Source organism: Scomber scombrus, chromosome 1 (genome assembly GCF_963691925.1).
Source record: "Scomber scombrus chromosome 1, fScoSco1.1, whole genome shotgun sequence".
NCBI lineage: Eukaryota > Metazoa > Chordata > Actinopteri > Scombriformes > Scombridae > Scomber > Scomber scombrus.
In genome coordinates this window covers 20458539-20483575 of record NC_084970.1, presented here as the reverse complement: position 1 = coordinate 20483575, position 25037 = coordinate 20458539, and the positions used below count along the sequence as shown (strand labels likewise).

The window sequence follows — 25037 nt, the reverse complement described above, 5'->3', positions numbered from 1 at the left end:
TGTGTGTGTGTGTATGTGTATGTGTATGTGTGTGTGTGTGTGTGTGTGTGTGTGTGTGTGTGTGTGTGTGTGTGTGTGTGTGTGTGTGTGTGTGTGTGTGTGTGTGTGTGTGTGTGTGTTGAAGAGTTTTCTGTGTACGTGATGTAGAAAAACAGACTCAAGAAAATTTAAAAGATATAAAAATGTTATTAATTTTTTTGCACTGTGTGTTTCAGTATCGGATGATGGTGAGCCGCCGCCCAGCAGCACTTTGCGAGCATCAGAGAAGTCCACCATGGAGCAGTTGGTGGAGCAGTCCTGTTTCCGCGACTACCAACGTCTGGGCCTCGGCACCATCACTGCCAGCTCGTCTCGCTCCAAGTCAGGCGAGCAGTTCAGGATCACAGCCGTGAACAGATTGTACTCGCTCTGTCGCAGGTACATCACCTCACAAGCTGGATACCTGCTGCTAGTTGAATCTTTCTAGCTCCAGCATGACTCCAGAAACCTGCTGATCTGTTCCTATTCCAATAATCGCAGCACAGCGGTTCTGAGCATATTCATTTTCAGGATTTGTAGCCAGAAGTGTTGTAACCCTAAGTATCTCAACAGGATAGTGAGTCGTCCTCCTCCTTCACCAGGCAGACAGATGTTTGACTTATTAAATGAAACAGCTAGGTTCAAGTCCAGCCTGTTACACAAAACACAAATGCTGTGACTAACATTTGTAATCCCACTCAGGTCTTGGCTGTTAAATCAGCAAGAAAAACATCTTTTCAACTGCTTCTCTGTCTTTCTACAAGTTTATGAACATATTGCATTGCAGTGGACCTTGTTTTTGTCAGTACTTGTATGTTGGACATTTCTGTTCTGTCTCTCTCCATCAGTTACCCAGGGCTGCTGGTGGTTCCTCAAGCTGTACAGGACAGCAGTTTACACAAAGTGGCCCGCTGCTACAGACACAACCGTCTGCCTGTTGTGTGCTGGAAACATCCCCGCACCAAAGCTGTGCTGCTCCGCTCAGGAGGCTTCCATGGAAAGAGTGTGGTGGGACTTTTCAAGTCACAGAACCCCTCTTCAACAGGTAGAGTATAATTATGTAAACTTACCAAAAGGCAGAACTTTTTATGTGTTAATTCAGCCCAGTGCTGTTATAGGATGGATTTTTTTCTCGTGCTGAATTAACAACATATCCCCGCAATTTGGTGGTCTTGTGGCCCGGTGTCCGGATCAAGCCAGGGCAATACAGATTCCCCAACATATCACATAGACTCCTACGTCTACATTGTATTACCATATATTACACAGTATATGCACAAGCACATTAGACTGCTGTATATGACAGTTGTGGTTGGCTTTTCTTTTTTCTTTTTTTTTTGTAATGAAGTGATGAAGGTAGTTTAAACCAGCAGTAGACACGCATGATCGCAGTATTGCAGTAATGCAGTAATGCAGTAATGCGCCATAATCTTAGTTCAGCCAGTACAGCAAATCAGAAAAATAGGATAACTATAACTTAGCTAGCTAGCTTGTAACTTTAAGTTTTTTGTATTGAAATTCATCTCAACAATGACAGTATTTATTTATTATATTTAGACAGCTCTGCCTTTAGAAGATAAACTCTCACTCAAACTATTAAACCTTTTTTATGTTTAACCTGCAAAACACTGTAACTGTTGCCTGTAATCTAAACATTTAAAGTGTTGGTGATTATTTTCTGTCTAAATTTAGTGATGTGTTTTGCTTGTAGCTCCTGCCTCGTCTTCAGATTCGTCCAGTAGTCTTGAACAAGAGAAGTACCTGCAAGCCATCCTGGACTCCATCCCTATCTACTTCAAGATGAACGGACATAACACCCTGTCCAACCGCTCCCTCATAGGTCTCTCACCAGGTATACAGATAATAACATCCAGATCCTTTTTTTATTTATCTGAAGATGCTAAATGCTGCAGTTCTCTCCTCTACTTGACTGTTTTGATCTCCCTCTGGGATAATTTGGATATTTTTTACGAAAAGCAGTATGTCATGTCTGGAAACAGTTCATGTGTTACTTTAAGTTGTGATTGTTTAGATCTCTCATAATGCAGTTAGCAACCAGACATTTTGACATCCTCTAATAGAAAAAAACACTGGTATGACTGCAGCATTCACACACAGTACCCGTCGGTACTTGAAACTGGCACATCTAAAAGGAATGCAGTCATCAATATTATCAATTACTCCTGTATTTGACTGGCGTGAGAAAGGTCTGTTGAAACCAAAGTTAGCACTTTGTTGCCCTAATTTGAGCCTTGCAGGTAACGCACATCTCACACACATTTCCTCACAAGCATTGGGTGATATTAACCAAGCCTTCAGGTGATGTGGATAATAAAGTGTTTCCAGTTTCTAACATGAAAATACAGTTTGTACAGAAATGTTTTCCTGAGAGTTGATAAGCTCTAACGTAACATTAACTGTCAGATTTTGTGCATGTTTAAGTAAGCACTGCCTGTAAGGCTTAACTTTGGGCATCAATTCACTCAAACCAAAGCTACATCACCTGACTCCCAGTGCTCAATACCTGACCTGAATTTACTGTTTGACAGCCTTGGCTGTGCCGTGGGAAAAAACTTGGTTTGTTTGCGAGGGACAAAAGGGCCACGTAGAGTACATGTCTTCTGATAAAGAGTAAAACTGCAGACTTGCACTCTTCTGAATTATTTTTGTTCACTCCAGCTCTGTTTTTCTCTGCCACCAGGCAATCATTCTCTTCCCATAAGTGTCTGCTCTGGTCAGCAGTTATTTTTTTACATACTTATCTTGTGTGTGTGTGTGTGTTTCTATGAGACAAAGCGACAGTGTGGGAGAAAAACTGTATCTGATATTTGGTAGCATTGGGAGGAAATTTGCACAATAAAAGGTTATTTAAGAATCACAGGACAACCTGGGGTCACTGCCCAGCCCATCCATCATCTCCCCTGGATATACACTGTAGCCTGTGCGGAACTGAGACTCGTACGCACACATACGGGCAAACAATAATTTATCAATTGTATCTTTTACTAATGGAAACTATTAAAAGCTTTACTTGTTATAAATGGTAGCATTTTTTTTTAAATATACCTAAGACTTAAAGGATCAGAGTAAGGGCTCCCTAATAGGAAATTTTAATATGGCTCATTTCTGTAGTGCCAAGAGGCATAAATATACATCGCATAATTTTCTTCACCTGTAAACAGTGGTCCAAGAAGTATTCGGATCCTTTACATAGCAAAAAAGTACCAATACAGCAATGTAAAAATACTCCATTACAAGTAAAAGTCCTGCATTCAAAATCCAACTTAAGAGAAAGTCTGTAAGTGTCAGCAGCAAAATGTACTTAATATTTTGGCTCTCTGACTGATATATTATTAAATGACATTAGATTATCGGGCCCCTCCAAAATATGATTAATGGGAGAGGAAAGAGTTCTGATACACAAACCTGTTTTCAGTCTTTGGACTTTTTCTCTGATCTTTGGTTTTTGGTGAAATATTGTATCATTTGAACTTTTATTGAAATGAAACCATGTGAGAAGTTTAGAGGGAAAGAATCACTGTTAACAAGAGTTGTTAACAGGAGCTGTTAACAACTCATAGACATCTGAAATGTGACCCTGACTACACACTGCTTTTTGTAAGACATAAAAAGCCAACAATGTTTAAGTCGCTGGTTTCATCTTTAACAATGTTTTGTATTTTAAAATCTTCATCTGAAAAGTAACTAAAAATAAATATAGTGGAGTAGAAAGTACAATATTTCCCTCTGAAATGTATAAAGTAAATTAAAATGGAAATATTCAAAGTACAAGTACCTCAAAATGGTATCACTACTTGAGTAAATGTACTTAGTTACTTTCCACCTCTGACTGTCCATGCTTGATGCTTATAGTGTATGAAATATAATTGTCTTGACGCCCTGCATGTTTAGTGAATGTTTTGTCTCCAGGCAGCGAAAGGAGGACATCCAGGATACCAAAGATGACTCCTGTCCATTTAGACATCCCATTCTCAAACAGCTTTACTAGAGGAGGTGAGTGTCGTCTTCTCTTTTCTACTCAACACGTAATGTGTTCCTGTTCCTGGCAAATGAGCGTTAACTCAGCGTTCTATTAAATTGACACAACATCAAAACTGTGTGAAGTGGAATGTGAACTCTTCAGAGGAAACCATCAGTACTTAGTGTTTTGTCTCGGCCAGATGTTATGCTTGGCGTTTGTGCACAGGGTTCCCATGGATCGTTAAAAAGCCTCAAATTAGATTTTCAGAATTTAAGGTCATAAAATTATTTTAAATGTCCTGTTTTTAATGATGGTAGCTCTTATATTTTGAGGTGATGCCTAGTTGCATGAGAAATAGCTCCCCACCATTCACTTATGTAACTATGGTTTGATCTTCACAACTCTGTCCAGTCCAACTTAGCCCAGTCCAGGTCTTTTGAGGTAATTTCTCGATTGGTTCTCAACAGGCCACCACCTTCTCTCATGAAGAGAACAGGATTAAAGGCATACTATGCAGGATTTGTCAGTTGTTTTTGCAGTAAACACAACATTCAAAGTTGGCCTCTCTTCCCCAGATCAATGTCTCTCTCCCCTGTTGTCTGCCTGTATGCATGAAGATGGGGCACACAAACACACACACAGAGCAGACAGAATGACACAGACTTTAGGTTATACATTACTCAAGTCAACTATGATTGTTCACTGCTGTAACTTGTAAGCAGAACATCTGCACCACATTTTTATAAAATACCACACTCGCTCACCCTGCGTGCTGTTATTTGCTGGGAGATACATACTGACTGTCCAAAGATTGAAGAAATGTCCTGAACACAGCAAAATAATGAAACAGTAATACACAGGCAGCGTCTCTGAAGATACAGACACCTCCACACACTTCAAGAAGCTCATGAGTGTTGATTGAGATGGATTATTTTATACATTGTTTTTTAGGAAAATCCTGCGTAGTATACCTTTTACAGAAGTACACAAAACAGTTCAAATTGGCCAGGGTGTTTCAAAGAAGACACAAAGCTATCTATTATTTCTGATAGTTGCTAGAATCTGGACAATAATGTTTTTAATGCAGAGCTGCAACGGCCAACATGTGACATAGACTGAGTGTAGGAGACGAGCAGAGTTATTAGTTGGTGACCGCTCAGATGATGTTTACAAATTTAATGGGCCGTTAAAGTAGATAAAAGGTAAATGTACTGTATGTCTAGAACTTCTGCGTTAGCAAACATGTTCAGTGCTAATGTGGAAATTTATCTGTAGCGTAACGACAAGGACACGTATGCAGTGACACATGTGGACGAGAGAGCGAGAGCGGTGTGTGTGTGTGTGTGTGTGTGTGTGTGTGTGTGTGTGTGTGTTTGCAGTTTGAACCATGTTTTTATTGCTCTATGCTTAATGCTAATTGACAAGATCAACAATTCAGCAGAGGTTTTAGTGTTTTATTTTGATAGATGCATAACAGTGTGATATCAACATTTTTACTTTGTCAAGGAAAGGTGACAAAGTACAGCCAGTTAGCCAAAGTGAGTTTATGAGTTTCCAGTTGTGTATTAAACTGATAGCAGAATGTACCACATGTTAATGGTTACAGGACTTAATTTTGCAGTACATTATCTAGTGTCAGTGTACTGCCCACTGTAGTACTTCACCAATGCAGTGACAGTTACAGTTTCCCAAAACCCAAGACCATCAAATGTCTTGTTTTGTCCCAACCAACAGTCCAAGACCCAAAGACATTCAGTCTGCCTACAGCACCAGTCAAAGGTTTGGACACACTTTCTCATTCAAGGGTATTGGAAGTTGTGTCCAAACTGGTGCTATAAAATCAGTGTTGGTCTCCATATAGCTAGTTTGGTGTTGTGATCACTCTGTTTCTTTGTGTCTCCTTAAAATCTTATCTGCAATACACCAATCAGCCACAGCATTAAATCCACCAGCCTCATATTGGTTACATCCCCCTCATGCCACTAAAACATCTGTGACCTGTTGATGCATGGACTCCACAAGACGTCTGAAGGTGTCCTCTGGTATTAGTGTGTGCTCATTATAAAAAAAGAAAAAAAGGCCACTGCCATGAGGGAAAACTGTTACCATGAAGGGGTGTACTTGGTCTGCAACCATGTTTATGTAGGTAGTACATGTCAGAGTAACATCCTCATGCCAGGACCCACGGTTTTCCAGTAGAACATCATTCACAGCATCACACTGCCTCTGCCAGCTTGTCATCTTCCCATAGTGCATCCTGGTGCCATCTCTTCCCCAGGTAAACAACGCACATGTGCTCAGCTGTACACACGATCTAAAAGAAAATGTGATTCATCAAGCCAGGTTACCTTCTTCCATTGCTCCATGATCCAGTTCTGATGCACATGTGCCCATTGTAGGCGCTTTTGGCGGTGGACAGTGGTCAGCACGATCACAGCATTAGCTTTTTCAGCATTTTGTACTATAGTAGCTCTTTAGTGGGATCTCACCAGAGAGACTAGCCTGGTTCACCAGTTGTCCTTCATTTGACCACTTTGGGTAGGTATTGACCACTGCATACTGGTAACACCCTACAAGACCTGCCGTTTTAGAGACACTCTGACCCAGCCATCAAGGGATCACAATTTGGCCCCTGTCGAAGTCGCTCAGAACCTTACACTCATTCATTTTTCCTGCTTCCAACATGCCAACTTCAACTTCTTGCTGCCTAATATAGTATATCCCACCGATTACAGGTGTCATTGCAACAAGATAATTAGTGATATTCACTTCACCATCATTGGTTTTAATGTTGTGGCTGATTGGTGTATTATTGTGGCTGCTTCTCGGGGACATCAAATTTTCCATCTTAAACTGACCTTTCCAAATAAAAAATGCAGTGCACATAATCCAACTATGCACGTAGAGAGGCTTAACTTGCACAAACCATTACATCAACAACTGACAAACCTGGCCTTGTCTTCGCACCACCAATCATAACAGTGGACAGTCATATTTATGCATGCTATGACAATCATCATCTCATTCATTTAAAATGAAAAAGGATTTTCATTCTGTCACTTTTCGTGGTCCAATCTTTGACCCTCAACTGTAACCTTTCATTTAAACATGCATGACTGTTTCTGTGGACTGAAAAGGTTAGCAGGGTTTGGTGTGTGGCTGAAATGTCGGTATGATGTTGACATGATTTTTTTCCCCTCATCTTCCTCTCTACCTCCCGTACACAACAACCTTCCCCAGTGCTTGAGTACAGAGATAAACTATTCACTCACTCACACCAAAAACCTGCCAGTAAGGAGCGAATCCACAGTCAAGGTATAGTGAAACTGTCTGCCCCTCCTCTTACAGTGCTCTTTTTTCTTCTAACACATCCTCCTAGCCTCATCATCCTCTAATAATTTCTCCTCTCTAACTTACACAGTAGACTAACCAGGTCAAGTACCACACTCCACCATGCTGAAAACCCCTCACAAAGACCTTGTGAGGCCTTGTACTAATCCTCACTGACTTTGTGGCTGCTCTTCTGGGAGCTGTGGTTTTTCACCAAACCAAAGTGGCGGCTCTTATGTGGCCATTTCTATTGTTAATGTGTTGGCTCAGCAGGGCTGTGGTCAGTAAAGAGCCAAGTCCACACTGAGGAGGAAAAGAAGCTGTTTGTCATGGCAGACCAGTCATAATTCATACTAAATGAGGTGCCTCAGATTACTCAATTTAGTGCAACAAAGACTTGTGAAATGTACATACTGTCCTTTTTTTCATCTAGCCTGTTTATCTCTGAGTCATGTCACATCTAAACAGCGGTCATATTGAAAAATTAATAATGATATAAAGAATTAATCAGGTGCAGCGGCAGGTGGTAATTTTCATGTTTCATAGTAACTGAGAAGTGTTACCAACAGCTTTTGAAATTGATTCAATTTCAGTATAAAAGCAAGTTATGTTATCAAGATATGTCTGAAATTTGATTAAAGGTGTTCGTGTAAATGTCTCAGTTGCATATGCTGACATAGGTGGCATTGTAAAATGTTTTCTGTGAAAAGCCATGCCCTTCCCAATAGTGATTCCTGCTGTTTGGAAGATATTGCATGTTGGTTTTCAAAGAAATGGCTTCTAGGCTTGTTGACTTGCTAGGAAATTCCAACAACTTCTGCTTCTAATATCTCAATGCCTGATTTCACAGAGTAGAGTCGAGCGCTTTGTTGGTAGACTGAAAGAATGGAGGTGTTTATATAATCCCTGTTCTGCTGTGCATGTAAACGTAGTCTGCATGTTATGTGTTGTTCATCATTTAATCTTAGTTTGTTTGACGGCATGTGTACATCAGTGGCATTTGTAAAGGCAAGCTCCCGTGTCTGTGTGCAATTTTTGTTTGCATCTGTGTGTTTGCAGGCATGTGGGCCAGCCTGCGTTCAAGCAGCAGACTCAGCCAGCACCCCACGGTAGCAGACGTGGGCGCCAGACTAGCAGGGAAGGATCTGGCGCCCCCTGCAGGTAGCAGCAGTCTGCAGGCTCAGCTCCTCAAACAGCAAGCTGCCCTCTACGTCTTCGGAGAAAAGTCCCATCTGAGGGTGAGAAAGAAAAGAAACCTGCTGTCTGGTTATGTGATTGTTAATATTTATTCATTTAAGGTCAGTTTTAAAGTTTGTCACATCATGTTTAAGCTTAAAATGTATTAAATAAAATAGTCCATTTAGGAATAATTGAATTGTTTAAGAATATATTAACACTCTCAAAGGATATAAAACTACATTCCTTGAGAATAAAGGATAAGTCTGAGCATGTAGTAAATCTGTACAAACAGTTCTGTATATCTAACACATCTACAGTCATGTAAAATCTATTATCAGCCACAATATAACAGCTCCTCAGACTGGCTTCTGGCCAACACAGAAATGAACACTGTTATGAAAATACCTTTATATACTTATTCTAATAAAAACTGATTATTTGTCAGAAAGCCGTATAAGACGCCATTGGTGTTAAAGTTCACGTTAAGAACATTTTTTTGTTGCCCTCTGTATCTCAGTTTTGCAGTTGTTGTGGTAATAAGCCTGAGTCAGTGAGACTGAAAGCAGTGGGAGTACTTCTTCTGGAGTGATTCAGGTCCGCTCAGTTTCCCAAAATCTGGCTTAAGATAAAGATTTTCCTAGTTCCAGTTAGACAGTGTCTGTCCTTGGCACATAAAGTCTTCTGACACCTGTCTCAGATGGACGTGGTCGAATGCACAGTAATAGTGGGATACTGAGGCGCTATGAATATGTTTTTAGGATCTTGTCATTTATCTGCAGAGTTAATCACTTCAACAAGTACACATCAACAAAAACAGACTTGTAACTAACCAGTAATACAAGAAGAGGTTTCCTAATATGAAAAAATAACAAATTAAGTAGAGGTATAGAACACCAAAATGTAAAACCACCTCAGATGCTAAGATTTGTGATATATGGATTTTTCATGATCCTATAAAGAAATTCTGAAATGTTTCCATCTCCATATGTGAAAATGAGGAGTGCCACATTTTAAAAACTCTTTTCAATGTAATGACACCACCAATTTCTAAACCTACCACAGAACTGAGTCAACACTCAAACCGAACTAAAGTAGTAGTCCAGACTGCATGGAATTACGTTATACATATCTGTATTTTTCTGATCATTAGGTGTCATTTTATTTGAACATGTTAGATTTCTGCTGCTCTTTGTGTCTCTTTGGACAGGGCCTCAGAGTGGACTCCTCTCTGAACTGTGAACTGGTGCCAGTGGACTTTGCAGAGACACGGCAGGTGAAAGCCTCTTTTAAGAAGCTGCTGAGAGCCTGTGCTCCCAGCGCCACCTCATCTGATGCGGAGGACTCCTTCCTCAAAGCCTTGGAGGACTCTGAATGGATCCTGCAGGTAAAAATACAACATAGACACAATACTGTTCTCGTATTTTATCAAGAGTAAACATTCACAGCACCACTGTGAGTCGGAGTAGGCTTCTAAAAATTGTGTGAGAAACAACCCAGCAGTCAGCTCTGTGTGCGAGTTTCACATAATGGATAAATCCACTCTGAAGCCATTTTCCCAAGGGAAGTGGATTCGCAACGATGGGATTGCAACAGAGCTCTTTATCATGCTGGTTATCTGATTGACCCCCTGCAGCCTTTGTCCTTACATTGAACATATCGTAGAGCATCGAAAAATATTATCTGTGGGAAACCCAACATAAGCAACAAGCAGATTCAGCAAGTAATTTACCAGTAGACCAAACATGGTAATGCATGCACAGAGAGGATTAATTGTGTGTGTGTGTTTGTGTGTTCACTTGCACATATGTTGATCGCCCACAGCTTCATAAGATCCTGCAGCTGGCACTGATCCTGGTGGAGCTTCTGGACAGCGGCTCATCTGTTCTCCTCAGCCTGGAGGATGGCTGGGACATGACTACACAAGTGAGACAAATACATTTATGAATAAACATCCAGTAACACAGACAGATGTGGAGTGGACTCAGGAAGAAGTGGTCGAGTACAGTGTGTGTAGAACAGAGAGACGTTCCCTAAGATCTCTTTTTTTGCTCATTTTAAAGTTTGGATATGAAAAAACTGAGTGGAAAAACCAAACATTTGGAAAACAGCAGAAATATCACAAAATAAGTTTTACGCTTGGCGGAGGTAGGAAAGTTGGCATGTTGATGAGAGATGGAAGCTAGCGTTCATGTCACGCTGCTACTCAACATTACATGCCTCTCCTTCACCAGAAAACCAGTAAAATAAAGAATAAGAAGAGTTTTGAGTGTTAAATGTGTGTAACCACATCATTACTGGTACATGTCCAGATGGGGACTCTTGTTAGACGTCACCATCTCCTCTTTATCAGCTGATAAAAACACCACAGGGAACACATGGATCAAAACTGACACATTTATAGATTAGTAGGGAAAAAACCAACACAAATAACATCTTAAACACTCAGTTAATCATGTTATACTGTCATGTCCTCTTGGTTATATTTGCGTAAATGTAGTTGATAGAAACATGTAGCTATTTACATTACATATGTTACCACACATTCATAAGTTCACTGACAGAAAATGTTCCAAGAAGCACTTGTTTACCACTGAGTATCTGTTCAATGCACTTTTATTGTTTTTTTATGTTAAAAAAAGAATAAACAACATACATAGGGTTTTGCAATTCTAACTTTCACACTGCCGGATCGCAGACACAACCAAACATAACTCCTATTTATTTGCAAAAAGCAAATAAATAGGAGTTTAAAAAATGTAACAAAGATCCAGATGTAGCCACACAAGATGGTTAATCACATAAATATTCTTCATTTATTGACAACAGCTGTGCAGACCAAATTGTCTGGCATTACTGGTCTTCTTATCACAATTGGGTCAAGAGAACTGCGACACAGGTCCACCACCCAAATATTGAAACAGTATTTTGAAAGTAGAAATTAGTAAGTTTTTAGATTATCCACAGTCGCCTGCAGCATCCACCAGACTTCACTTATAAATGGGGCATGTGTGAATCATAAATCTGCCACACCTGCTTTTAGTGCTTATCTTCTAATCAGCTGTGTCACCGGTGACCCAACTATGCAAAAGGAAAGGAAAATGAAAAGGTTTTTGTACTGATTTCAATCATTAAAGTTTATGGTTCTGATTTGAAGGCATGTAAACAAAAAAGTCTGGTTCTAACCTGATCAGTTGTCAGTATCGTTTTGCTGCACCATTTTGTCGCATGTTTGCAGCCTTTGCTCATATTTTCCATGTTGACCTTTTTAAAGTGCACGTTTGTGTTGCAAGTGTGTCTCTTTCTGAGTGTTTATGGGGGTTTGTGAAGCCCTGGGCTGCTGTTTAAAAGCAGAGTTTGTGGGTCCCTTATGCCAGGCACGTGTTAGGCCCGGAGCATCTCTCTCCACGGGCCACCAGCTCCATCACGCCAGGTCTTGATCAAGCCTGCACAGGCAAATGGGCTCCATATGCTCTGGCTCTCCTGCCTCTGACCACGGACCATAGACACCCAGCAAACAGGATGTAGAACTTTCTTGTTTTCTGTTTCTTCTTCTCATCCTCAGTCTAAACCTCTTCCTCTATCTCCTATCCAGTCTCCTATCTCGTGCCTCACTTCTCCTTTGAGTCCTCTCCTCAGTCTCTTTGTAATCTCAGGGGCTTATTTCTGTGCCTGGGCACAGGGGGCTTCCTCTACCACTCAGGGCTGGATGTTCTTGTAAACCCCATGGGGACACCATGAACTGTTTTTCCCGCTCATTCCACACGTGTCAGGGCTCATTAGCTGTGTTGGAGGAGACACGGGCAGGGAGGCGGGCCAAACATATTGCATGTGTAGACAAGTGGTTCTCAACTGGTGTTTTGTGGAGTGAGCTCAAGTGTGCCTGAAGATTTAACTACAATTTTATATAAATGTTATTGAGAGCAGATGATCAGTTTGTGTTGTGTTGGCCTTCAGCTTTAAAGGGGGTGCAATTCAACAGCATGCCATCCACTTAAAAAACATGTTAGACGCTGTATTGAAATCATGCATGAGAAGTGGAAAAACTGCTGCGGAGTGGTAGTGAAACAGCTGCCTCTTTCTGTTAGTGGTAAACTGATCATGATTTTTAAACCCTGTATATTTAACGTAATGAAAACTATCAAATTAAATTAGTGACAGTCGATTGTTGATAAAATATTTTCCCACTAAAACTACAGCCTGACCAATATGTTGACAAGTATTGGCTTATAACAGATATATTGGTTTGACCCTGTATGTTAGCTGATAAGTATCAGTACAGAAATGCCAAAAACTTAGTTCACTAATTCAGAACACTGTCTCCTTTTCACTGTCCAGAACAGTAAATATATTGGTCACAATTCTTTAATAATCAAATTAAACAGATCCTTGTTATTTGTTTGTTTTAAAAACTTAATATCAACCAATGCAGTTTATCACAGGATGTTTTAAACTCAGAGGATTCATATCAAAGGATTCATATCAGATTCATAGCAATGTTTTGCTTATATCCTCATCAGAAAATGAAGACGTCCTCTAAGCTATGAGGTTAAGACACCAACCATGAACCACAAAGAGTTCAGCCAGGGACCTTTATGTGTCTCCCTCATTGCCTTTCATCTATGCACTGTCTGTTTGTCTTTATTTAAGACTTAAAATGCCCCAAAAACTACTTAATAAACAGTTTGACTTATATTTTCCTCACCTCTGTCTTTCTGTCTGCAGGTGGTGTCTTTAGTGCAGCTGCTGAGTGATCCTTTCTACCGGACTCTGGAGGGCTTTCAGGTGCTGCTGGAGAAAGAGTGGCTCTCCTTCGGCCACAAGTTCAGCCAGCGGAGCAACCTGAGTCCCAGCAGCCAGGGCAGCGGCTTCACACCCATCTTCCTGCAGTTCCTGGACTGCGTGCACCAGGTGAAGCATAAACTCCACATTTTTTTACCACTGTACCTCAGGTGCTCTGTACAGTCAAGCATCTCTGTGGCTGCAATATGACTCCTCTCTACTTTCATATTTTCTAAATGAGCTAATCACATTCCTCAAAAGAGTACAGGCAAGAGGGTGAAGAAGGTCGTTATCTATACATTTGGTTTAGTTTTGCACGTTGCATTCCAAACACTGTAGATGTAATTTCGACAGCGTATTGCACCGGGGAGCGTGCAGGGAGGCTGTTGCCCAGATGGTCTGTGAACCCAGTGATCAGTGCTGAGCTGTGTGCGCTCGCGTGTTTCAGCATCCCTTCACATTTTAGTGTGTGTTCAGAGCAGCATGTGGAAAATTGCACTTAGGGGGATTGAGAGTCCCTAAGAAGGGTTTGGGTGTGCTTCAGGGTTTCAGGTTTTCCGGAGGGGTGGGAGGGGTTAAGAATGAAGCTCGCCCAGCCGAGGGCCAGAGAGCTGTGTCCGCTGTAAAATGCTAACTTTAGAGAATGTTGTTGGTTTTTTTGTGTCTCTGGGGTCTTACAGACCCACTCCCATACACTTACATCAACACATAGTTTCAGCATTTGTCTTTTGAAACTGTAGTCTTGGCAGCTATGACAGTTTGGCGGGGGTTCTGGGGGCCTGGAAGGCTATAAACAGGGGAGGGGGGGTTCGGACAAGAGCTGAAAATAGAAGTGCCTCATCTCCAAAACAGCTGTTGTTTTTGCCAATAGACCCAGGTGGCCTCAAATATTCAACACTTCTCTCTCACTGGCCACCTCACATTGCTGGATGGGAACAATGGAGCTACAGTCCTCCCAGCTCGGTCTGGATTGTGTCTGATGATATCACTAACCTTTGCCCCCAGAAGGACAGGAGACATTCTTTTCTGTTCCTAATTGGTCGTCTTTGCTCTGGAGAGACGTGAAGTCACAACACGAGGACACAATCCAGCTGTCACACATACTGACTTTCTCTCACTGTCTCTCCTCTTCTCCTCTCTCTGTCTGACTATCTTTATGCATCTCTTCATGTCTTGCAGATTTTGGCGCAACATCCTCTGGAGTTTGAGTTTAATCAGTATTATCTGAAGTTCCTGGCCTATCATCACATCTCTAACCGCTTCAAGAACTTCCTGTTGGATTCCGACTATGAGCGCTTGGAACATGGTTAGTGTCCCGTACAGTCTAATCCAACTGGGATTGTTTTTTAATAACATCTTTTTTTTATTTTAAGGAAGGGCTGTCTTACTAGTGGCTGTATGTGTCTTTCGTAAAACCGATCACACTTAACGTTTAAAGTTTACCTTTATATATTAACACACTATCATGGTTTGACTATTGTTTGGTGGACATTGACAAGTGACACAGCTCTCCCCGCCCGCCCAAAATGACCCAGAAATGAGGATGACTTCACCCACACAGTAATAGACACCAGCACTGTTCCTGCCTGCAACACAGTAACACAGGACTATAAATACATTTGAAATGTGCAACTACACTGAATCTTTCAAAAACATGAGAGGAGACCCAAAAAAAACCATCAGTAGTGCAGGAGAAGATGGCAGTTGTCAGGCAGCGTATGCTGTGACTGAAAGGAAATGACAAAAGTATCACATCTCATGGAGAGTACTTTTAACACTTTGAAGGAGAAGTAAATGAATAAATCAATTGGGAATTAGAAACATACAACTGAAAGATTTATAATGAGGGTTTTTTTTTAACAATTCCAGGAATTTTTGAGTCCCCTTGTAATTTTCAAATCTTTGTTATATATTATTAAACTGTTGATTAAATTGCATTTATAGGATGAAAAATGGATGTAAGAATGCTAAATCATTATTATTATTATTGTTGTTGTTGTTGTTGTTATCTTCTTCACATTTGGTCATGCAGTTGATATGGATTTTGATTGTGTTGAACAGATTCATACATCGGTCTGTTTTTTTTATTACTGGAAGTTGTTAGAAATTGTCAAGTCAGCCTCATTTTCTGCATAAAATAGTTTTCTACTAAAATTTACTCTCCACATAAATTTGTAGTTGTTTAGCTGCCAACAAGATTTGGTTTTTGGATCCCACTTTCAAAAAGAAAAGTCAAAAGTCTAAACTGAGTGTAAATTGAGGTTGTGTCACCAGGTGGAAATGAGCAGTGATGAAAATTAGGATTGTATTGGGACATAAAGCATGATGTTCTTTGAAAACTGGAAGTTGTGTTCATGACAATAAAAATAAATTTGGTTTGGAGTGCTCATGATGGGAAATTAAAAAGCCATTGATGAAAAACAGGCCACAACAGCTCATTCGGCCATATATCTTTTTTTATTAAAGGAGGCAGTGCATGCTGTGGGACGAGGTTTGGAGGGGAAGGGACCGGGGCAAATGTTGCTGCAAAAATGTCAATCATTTTCATTATCTGCGCATATCCAATTAATGTATTTGTATTCTTTCACACAGTTAGCATCCACTTAACACTTCAGATGATGAACTCCAATGTAGTTTAAAACATGAACCGCTCTGTTGAATTACAGGCTTTTGAACACAGTCAGCTAAAACGATCTGAGGGATGAATCGGTCCGTGTGCTGAACAGTTCTCCTCTGTGTTTTTTTTTGCAGGCTTGTTGTTTGAGGATAAAGGTGATAAGCAGGCACGAAGAGGAATCTGCATCTGGGAGTGCATCAACAGGATGCACAGGAGGAGTCCCATCTTCTTCAACTATCTGTACAGCCCGTCAGAGATCGAGGTAAGTCTTTCTGTCTGTTTTTCTTTTTTTAAACAAAAATCAAACAAAAGTATTTTAGTCTCTCCTTTTCTTGTTCTGCTCATTTCTAATACATTCAGTTGCTGTGTTGTCCTCACCAAAGTCATGTCCATCCTGACACAGTCGTACCACCCGACATACAAATTCACCAGTTAATCTCTTTGTTTTATGTCAATGAATTTACTGTATAGTTTTTATTTTTTTCTGGCATAGACACCTTTATTAGCAGTAGAGAGACAGGAAATCACGGGAGAGAGTGGGGTGTGACATGCAGCAAAGGTCCTCTGGCCGATATTCGAACCGGGGTCCGCTGCGTATGTGGGATGCGCTCCTAACCACTCGACCAGCTGTGCGCGTACTGTGTAGCTTGACAAAATGATATCCTCTCATTTTCATTGAGTCGACACCAGGTTTTTTTTTTGTAGTTTCTTTGAAATAAAAAAATGATGTGTAAGGAACTTCTCCTTTTGAGTGTCTGTAAAGCCAACCTGTTGTCAACGGTCATCTTTGTTCATACTGAAGGATTCCATCTGTTCATGGTCAGTCATTTGTGATAAAAGCATCTTAGTTCAAGATGCATGACTCTGGCTTTCGTCTGTGAGGTTTTTCATTATTTTCTTTTTCTTTGATAGTTTATGAAATTGTCCCTCAGTTAAAAATACTGGTTGTTGTTCTGTCTCCGTCTTCCCTGGTTTGTTTTGACTCTGAATTCTTAATTATTTTATCGTTTATCGTTTTAAGTAAAATGACTAACGTTAGCTCATATTTCACTAAACATTTCAACTGATTTTTTGACCTTTGATTAAGACTGCACAGCAGCTGCGATTTCTCTCTCTGCCTATTTAGCGGTGTGGAGTTGCATCACCACAGTTTCCAGTCACAGAGCCTTCCAGTATCAGACAGGGTCTCTAGAAAGTTGAAGGCTTGATCAATTATCTCCTTCAGTGACAAATCCAGTTGGAGTTTAGCCAAACAGGATCCATGAAATGGAGCTGCCTCAGACTCTGCAAGTCGCAACCCAACTACCTGGGCCTTAGTGGTCAAAAGGAGTGAACAAAATGTTGTACAACCCTGTGGCAGACCCTTAGCCAACCTGGAGGATGACCTAGAGGGCATCAAGTCTTCATCTCGTCCTTGTCTGTACATCTCAAATGGAATAAATGTGTCAAACTCTGGAGATCAAGTTTGATCTGTCTTTACCCTTGTAGTGTTCCAGTTTCCTGACAAAACTCTGTAACTTATTTCAGCCTTTTTATGATGAATGATCAGCTTCTTTATGTTGATGACTTTTCATGTTTCCTCTCATATCCCAGCAGAGTATAAATCAGTGAGCGGGGCTCGTTGTCAAACTATTTCTTGATTAATCTTTTTAGAATTACAACATTCAGACTATTATTTCACACTTTTTAGCCCTTACAAATTGTAGGCTTTTTGATTATCTTTGTTACTAAATGACTGTCTAATATTTGAGTTTATTCCAAAGTATTTGAACAAAATGATAACAATACTTTTATGTCTTATAGGTGATCCTGAAGCCTTCCATCAGCATCCCCAGCCTGAATAAATGGGACTACTTCACAGATGAGACTCTGTCGACCGGGCCTTGTTACGACTGGAGGATGATGGCTGTGAGGTTGGAGAGCTCAGAGGAGGCGGAAACCATCTCCAACAGCAAGAGGAGGATCGTGTGGCCGTGTTACAGCAGCGTGAGCCGTGCCCAGCCGCACGCCATCACCAAACTCCTCGCTGTAAGAGCCTGTTACTAAAACTCTGATCTTTAGTTTCATTCTGTTAGGTTCTTACTTCATCAGTCACATTTGTCTGTTTTTGGTGCTGTAGGACATCGAGAAGCTGGATGGTGAGCTGAACCAGAGTACCGAGAGATGGCAGACCACTCTAGAGAGAGTCCGAATCAGCATCCAGGAAGACCTCAAGCAAGAAGGAAATGTGGGTGTGCTTCACATCCCAACAATTAAATTACATAAAACTATTCTTTTGAGTGTCATAATTGTTATATTGTGTGTTTTTGCAGCTCCGTAAGCAGTCGGTGTCCATCTCAGGCCTCATTCCCACGTCCAGCCTGCAAGCCTTCCAGCGGCGCTCCATGCTGCACCTGCCAGACAGCGCGCTGGGCGAGGACCGCAGCACTGCCACAGCCAACGGGATCAACCGCCGAGCTGCAACACTTTACAACCAGTTCACCCCCAAGAGCGAGGAGAACAGGTGGGTCGTGAACTTCTCGAGCCCCGGAAAAAATAAAGTCCACATTTGATTCACTTACAACTGCTGCCGAGGGGCCAGTCCAGTCCAGTTCAGTTTTGGAAGATGACTCAGCACCATGGTATGCTGTGTGTCATGTTTGTGAGGATTGTCTGTACTCTGTTAAACTCTGGGTGTGTGATTTTACAATTACTAAGAGGTTAAAGTACAGTCCCTTGGCTTTAATATCTGGATATTTTCTCCTCTGAATTGGACAAACAGTCATTAAAATGTAATTTGTGTAAAAAAAAAAAGTTTGTTCTTTTATATGTGATCTTCAACTTTCACAGTTCAAATAATCCTTTGATGGATACAAGTTGAAACAGATTATTTCCAAGCTTGCAGCCCTTAAAATGACTTGACTGTTCTGTCAAATACCAGATCAGATATTTGCATGTCAGATGTTTGCAAGCTTCACACTTTCACTCATTATTCCTACAGATAGCTTTGTTTTTTTATTGTATTACTGTCTCTGTGGACATAAAAAGTAAAAACTAGTCTTTGTTGAAGCTTATTGACAGGTCAAGGCTGGTTTTCAATCATTTAAATTGCTCTAAGAACTTTGAAATATGACAGCAGGGATCTCTAGAAGAGACCCTTAAAAGAACATGAGAAGCTTTCTGTTTCAGAGTAATTCAGCCACCCACTGTTGGGCCTCTTTACACAACGGGAACACAATGTACAAAGGGTGCCGGAGTTCATCTTGTACATATGGGGAAACATCAGTCAGGCTTTGTGTTGTTCTGTGTGTCTCTGCCTTCTGTGCAACTAAAGCTGGAATTTGCTCCACTGATTTATAAATATTGATCCAGCTGACTTTCACACATTAGTCATTAGTGAAGTTTCAGAGATGTTACATTCAGACTTTGTGTCAATCCGCAGGTCTTATGAGGGGATCTTGTATAAACGTGGAGCACTGCTGAAAGGCTGGAAGCCTCGTTGGTTTGTTTTGGACATCACAAAACACCAGGTGAGCACACAGCATCAGGTTTATTTAAGCAGCACTAAATCGTCAGGCTAAAAGTTAACGTCTGTGTCTTCACAGCTGAGGTACTACGACACCGGCGAGGACACCAACTGCAGAGGCCACATCGATCTGGCAGAGGTGGAGTCCGTGATGATCGCTGCACCCACTATAGGAGCTCCCAAACACATCAGTGAAAAGGCTTTCTTTGACGTGAGTACATTTTAATCCAGATGTCCACCGGATGTTGCTGTGATGTGTTCTGGTTGCATCGTAGCTGTTACATCACCATCTGTTCCAATGCTAATAGACCCGATTGTCTGATTCAGTTTCTCTCTCTCTTTCTCTCTCTCTCTCTCTCTCTCTCTCTCTCTCTCTCTCTCTCTCTCTCTCTCTCTCTCTCTCTCTCTCTCTCTCTCTCTCTCTCTCTCTCTCTCTCTCTCTCTCTCTCTCTCTCTCTCTCTCTCTCATATAAAATGAAATATAAGCTGCTTTCCCGTTTTTTTTGTGTTTTGTTTGATAAACACCAATGTAAAGGGAATGAAATGCACTTTAATACAATCTGCCCGTCCTTGATTATTTTTTAAGTGCCCTGAACTGACCTGATATCCCTGAATTTTCTTGTTCACATTTTTGTCACCTTTTTTCACCCATAATGTGTTTGCATCCCTGAAAATGATCCGCTGTTTTATTTGATCATCCAAATTTTTTCTGTCGCCCTGGTTCACATTTCGTATCTTCTTCTAGCTGAAGACCAGCAAGCGAGTCTACAACTTCTGCGCTTCAGACGCTCCCAGTGCCCAGCTGTGGATGGACAAGATCCAGAACTGCATCTCTGATGCCTGAGCGCCGAGGTCATCACATCGTATCACGAACATTAGAGGTGGCGTCAGGTGGTTGAGAGCAGAGACGCGGCGATCACTCAGCTCAGTTTATAGATGTCTTTAACTTCATGGACCACAGTTAACAAAGTGCCTGGTAGTGGAGGATGAATACTGTCCATCCATCATTGGATCCACTTCTCCGCCTGTTACTGTCAGGCTGTCGTCACTCTGCAGGTCAGCTTCAGTCGGAGTCGGCCGAACACGTCCGTCTCTGCTGTCAGCTCCCTCCTCTGTGCCTCCGACAGGGATAAAGTGAAGATAAGCTGATGTTTTAGGGCACTGCACTACCAAGGAAATGTTATCCTACTTAAGCTGTAAATAGATCAAAGCAATATCACTGGCCATTCAAACTGTGGGTTCAAGTTTAGAATTTAAAATATAGAGGAGAGCCTTTAAAAGAATTTCTATTTTACTACGAGGAGAGGTTACTGCTGCTTAAAAGAAACGTATGAACCGCCAAAAACTCAGAGATTTTAATGCACAACATGAAAAAGCTATTTGTTTGCACTTAGCTCTAAAGTATGCACTCCTTATCAAATATAGATTTTCTAACAGATGCAGACAGCGAGGCTAAAGGCATTACCTTACAATGTACATATGACAGTTCCTCAAGACATTAAAGAAAAAAAAAAGTTTGCACAGTGAATTCAAAAGAGTTACCTGACATTTTTCTATTTAAATATGTGATGTTTTCTCTATTTTGCTGATTGTTGTTTGACTTCTGCATAACACATTTGTCACATATAATGTAAATTATTATTTTTTATTAAAAGTGTAACTGTTAAAGTGTGGTTTCTTCATGTTTTTCTGTAAATACTTGTGTGACATTTCATTTTATATACTGTATGTGCTCAACATAAGTATACTTTTCTAACCTTAATTCTAATGTGACCAACCAGTCTTTTTTTTTTATTTGTATGTGTTGTTAATGGTGCAAATACCTGAGTGGCCTGTTCCCTGTTTGTAATGAACCAATGTAATGAAAATTAAATGGAGACGTTTTTGTTGTCCAGGCAGGCTCTGTGTCTTTTAAGGGCTTTTAAAGAAGTTAATGAATATATCATGTAGGACATTGTGGTTTTCTTAAATTCTGGTCTCATCTGTTCTCTGTTTGTGCATCCTATACAGTTTCATTAAGAAGAAAAAAAACAAGAAAACATGAAGCTATTCAAAGACGTCAGAGGCTTCTTTTGTTACTGTATCTTTGTACCATGTTTTGTGGTGACACTAATTTTTGGAAATAAACCAAACATACTTGAAAACAACCTTTGACTGACGTCTTGTTTTACTGAGTGAATATCAGGGTTTCATTTATTCCACTGCTGCCAATGATGGTGAAGTATTCACATCATTGTCCTGCAGGAAGTAAAGGTAAGAATACCACAATGTAGAAATACTGTTACAAGTTAAAGTCCTCCTAAATTTTTACTGAAGTGGAAAAATCAAAATGTTCAGTGTTCAATTATAATCAAATCATTGGTCACATTTACATCTGTATGAGTTGTGTAATCACCACAGGGAACATCAAGCCTGCGTTAATTTTTTGTTAAAGCTACATAAATGTGAGGTGATGTGCAGACTTTTAATATAAGTTTACTATTAAACAACAAAACTGTTTGTCCTTTTTAAATATAATGACGCATCATATTTTAACTGCTGGTATGTGTGTGTGACAAATCTGCAAAATAATGCATAATATGGAAATACATAAGTAAAGTAAATACAGTAAAATAAACTCTAACTGAGCATGGTACTTGGCTGGCCTCCACAACAGGAATTGTATTTTGACAAATTAAACTAAATCTTAGTAAGTTGTCTGCTTGATGGAAACTTTAAAAAAAATCCTTCAAATGAATGTGCACCAGCAGCTCTATTTGAAATAAACCCTGAAAAAAGTACACATGGATTGCTTTAAAAATTTAAATGCATTCATGATCCCTGAATGATGAACAAGAAGTACCCACACACTGAATCAGAGCTCCATTTTCTTTATTTGCGACATTTCAGCCAACTGCAGTTTCCAGTTATTTGATTTTTTAATTTCCCCTTTTATTATTTTTTATATCAGCACTTTTTAATATTCCGTACTTTTTTTGAGCCATTGCTACAAAGTTTCGTCTGGATGTGCACTGCATAGTGTATATCTGAATGACAAATAAAAAACTATTTTAATGCCTCTCGTTACCCTCCAGTGTCTTGTTAACCTACTCTGTGGCACTCAACCTGTTACTATCTACACTCACTGACCACTTTAAAGGATTACCTATCAGAAAGGTGATACTTTGACTTAATGTTTATTACTGAGGACATAGCGGGTGGTGGTGGTATACTGGAGCGCATTATATTAAATGGTGTTCCTATTATTTTATCCAATCCATTAAAATTGTCATATTTGGGTGCCATTAAACCCTCTTCTTCAATGGATTAATGGCACCTGATGGGGGAATTAGCACCTAATCAACGCACCAAACTCATCATATTCCCAAAACAGTTGTGGATGGAAGCGCACATGAATTACATTTTCTTGGGCTGATTTTCTGAAACTTGAAAATATGGTAAAAACAACTTTTACCATGAACATTTCCCTGTTACTGTACTGTTCTCTCAACAGATCTACAGTAAGCCCCCATGCATATCATTAAAATGATTACCCATTTTTCCATAATCCTTATACTATATGTTGTTATTGTCACTGTATCGTCACTATGTGTCTGTGTAATGCTACTGCTACACTGTAATTTCCCAGCTTGGGATCAATAAAGTCTATCTATCTATCTATCTATCTATCTATCTATCTATCTATCTATCTATCTATCTATCTATCTATCTATCTATCTATCTATCTATCTATCTATCTATCTATCTATCTATCTATCTATCTATCATTGAATACATAAGATACACAATGAATAGAGTGAATGTGTTAGTTGAAATAAAATCTGTATGAATAGTGTTTATGCTTTCTTTTAGCTCTACTAAACTAATAATTAAGCACAGGCTAATGTACAGCTACAGAACATGGCAGCGATCAGAAAAAACGAGGAGCAATGCAATGAGATGTCATAATGGAAATCCAAGTGAACATGTGATGTAGAACTATGTTTTGTAAACAGCTTTAGCAACATATGAAATAAATAGCAGCATGGCTTGATCCACCTCTTCCGTCCAGACTGAAATATCTTCACAGATACTGGACGGACTGCCAGATGTTCATGATTCCAGGGAATTAAAGCAGTAAGTGTACAGCTGTTTGGACAGGTGTGTTTTACCAAGAGATGTAATTTTGTACAAACATTCTTGTGTGATGCCAGACTGGTTTAATATCTCTCTAGACTTGTTCTGTAACATGTGATGTTGTGGTGTATGGATTCAAATTAGGGCCACATGTATTGTAGTTGTTTATCACCATATGTGTATGTGTGAAAACTTTTGGATCAAATGAAGTCAAATGTTTGAATGCGTAATAAAATATTTGCGCAAATAGATTTAATTAAGATCAAATTGCTACAATTAACATAAACACACTGAAATAGCAATGTAGGCTACATTTAGACTCTGTGAATCTGGGGTTTACGCCATGGTTACGTTACCTAACCAACATTGTTGCCATAGTAGCCACTGGTCTGTGACCCAACTGTCACTCAAAGCAGCTACGCCCTTGATTATGCAAAACTGTAAACCCCAGTTGTCATGAAGGGGAAATTAGCTATAGAGACCAAAAGCAGCTTTTTGCACCAGGCTGTAAACATGTTTATTTCCACAGTAAAGTTGCACATTTGAACATGAGGGTCTGTGGGGGGTTAACCCACGTTTAGAGACTGCCTCAAGTGGCCATTCAAGGAACTTTTTTTTTTTTGCACGTTGCCTTTAAATGTCATGCACAGCTACAGATCTCTCTATGGAGTCAAACACAAAGTCCATTTGTTATTTTGCTTTAAGTTTTAATCTTGAGCAGTAATCAGGGGGAAACAAGTCCATTAGGCCTACATAAATATTTGGTTTATGACCAAATACCCCAGCTATAAATTGTGCCAAGCACTAGGCTATAATTAGCAAATGTTAACAGATAACATACTGATCATAGTTAACGTTATATATCTGATGAACATCAGCATGTATTTTAAGTATTAGCATTGAGCTCATAGATCCTCAGTGTTACACACTGGGTCATAGGATATCACAGGATGCAGGAAGAAAACTTAAACCATTTGTAATTGCCACGTTTTTCTGGCCTCTTATGAACACGTCCTCTTTATTAAAGATTGTCTCTCAATGAAAGGTAATCTGACACCGCTGAAACTGTGTTTTTTGCTCAGAGCCAACAACGGAGGAGCCTGGAGAGGATGATGATGGGTGTCTCACTTGCCAGCAATGAATATGGGACTGGGCAGGAGCCCCAGCTCAGGCTCAGTGGCGCCTGGATGGCGGCGCTGAACAGGACTCCTGCAGTCCCATGAAGGTCTGTGTCTGAGAGGAAGGTCAGAAGTAAAGCAGAGGGTGTTTTTTAGGGGAGGGGGGAAGTGGTGGTTGTTTGTCTCCCAGCTGGCTTGTAGGGGCAGCAGGTGCAGAGCTGCAGCGGGCCAACATCTGGGCATAGCCTCTGGAAGGCCTCTCCATATTTAGCCTCTTGCTTTGGGTACGGAGATTAGGACCTGTGCCCACGGAGAGAGGGATGCAGCGGAAGTTATCCAGCAGGATAGTGAGGAATGACAGGAATCGTCCTCCAGAATACGAAATGCAGCGCT

The 25037-nt window shown here is 40.4% G+C and overlaps 1 protein-coding gene across 3 annotated transcripts in view; it reads left to right on the top strand.

Moving 5' to 3' along the window:
- Positions 1-21551, top strand: part of sbf2 (SET binding factor 2) — a 99843-nt gene extending 78292 nt beyond the window's left edge. For 2 of the 3 annotated variants that reach the window (XM_062422916.1, XM_062422923.1), the window contains exons 26-42: positions 216-417; positions 867-1063; positions 1730-1870; positions 3949-4032; positions 7241-7315; positions 8390-8568; positions 9717-9893; positions 10331-10432; positions 13232-13417; positions 14468-14594; positions 16040-16167; positions 17709-17933; positions 18025-18132; positions 18218-18408; positions 19327-19414; positions 19490-19621; positions 20156-21551. In XM_062422916.1, the coding sequence (XP_062278900.1) occupies positions 216-417; positions 867-1063; positions 1730-1870; positions 3949-4032; positions 7241-7315; positions 8390-8568; positions 9717-9893; positions 10331-10432; positions 13232-13417; positions 14468-14594; positions 16040-16167; positions 17709-17933; positions 18025-18132; positions 18218-18408; positions 19327-19414; positions 19490-19621; positions 20156-20254 (2441 nt within the window). In that variant the 3' untranslated portion in view covers positions 20255-21551. The remainder of the gene's footprint in view (positions 1-215; positions 418-866; positions 1064-1729; positions 1871-3948; positions 4033-7240; positions 7316-8389; positions 8569-9716; positions 9894-10330; positions 10433-13231; positions 13418-14467; positions 14595-16039; positions 16168-17708; positions 17934-18024; positions 18133-18217; positions 18409-19326; positions 19415-19489; positions 19622-20155) is intronic. The other variant, XM_062422931.1, reaches the window with a different exon arrangement.
- Positions 21552-25037: the final 3486 nt, after the last annotated feature.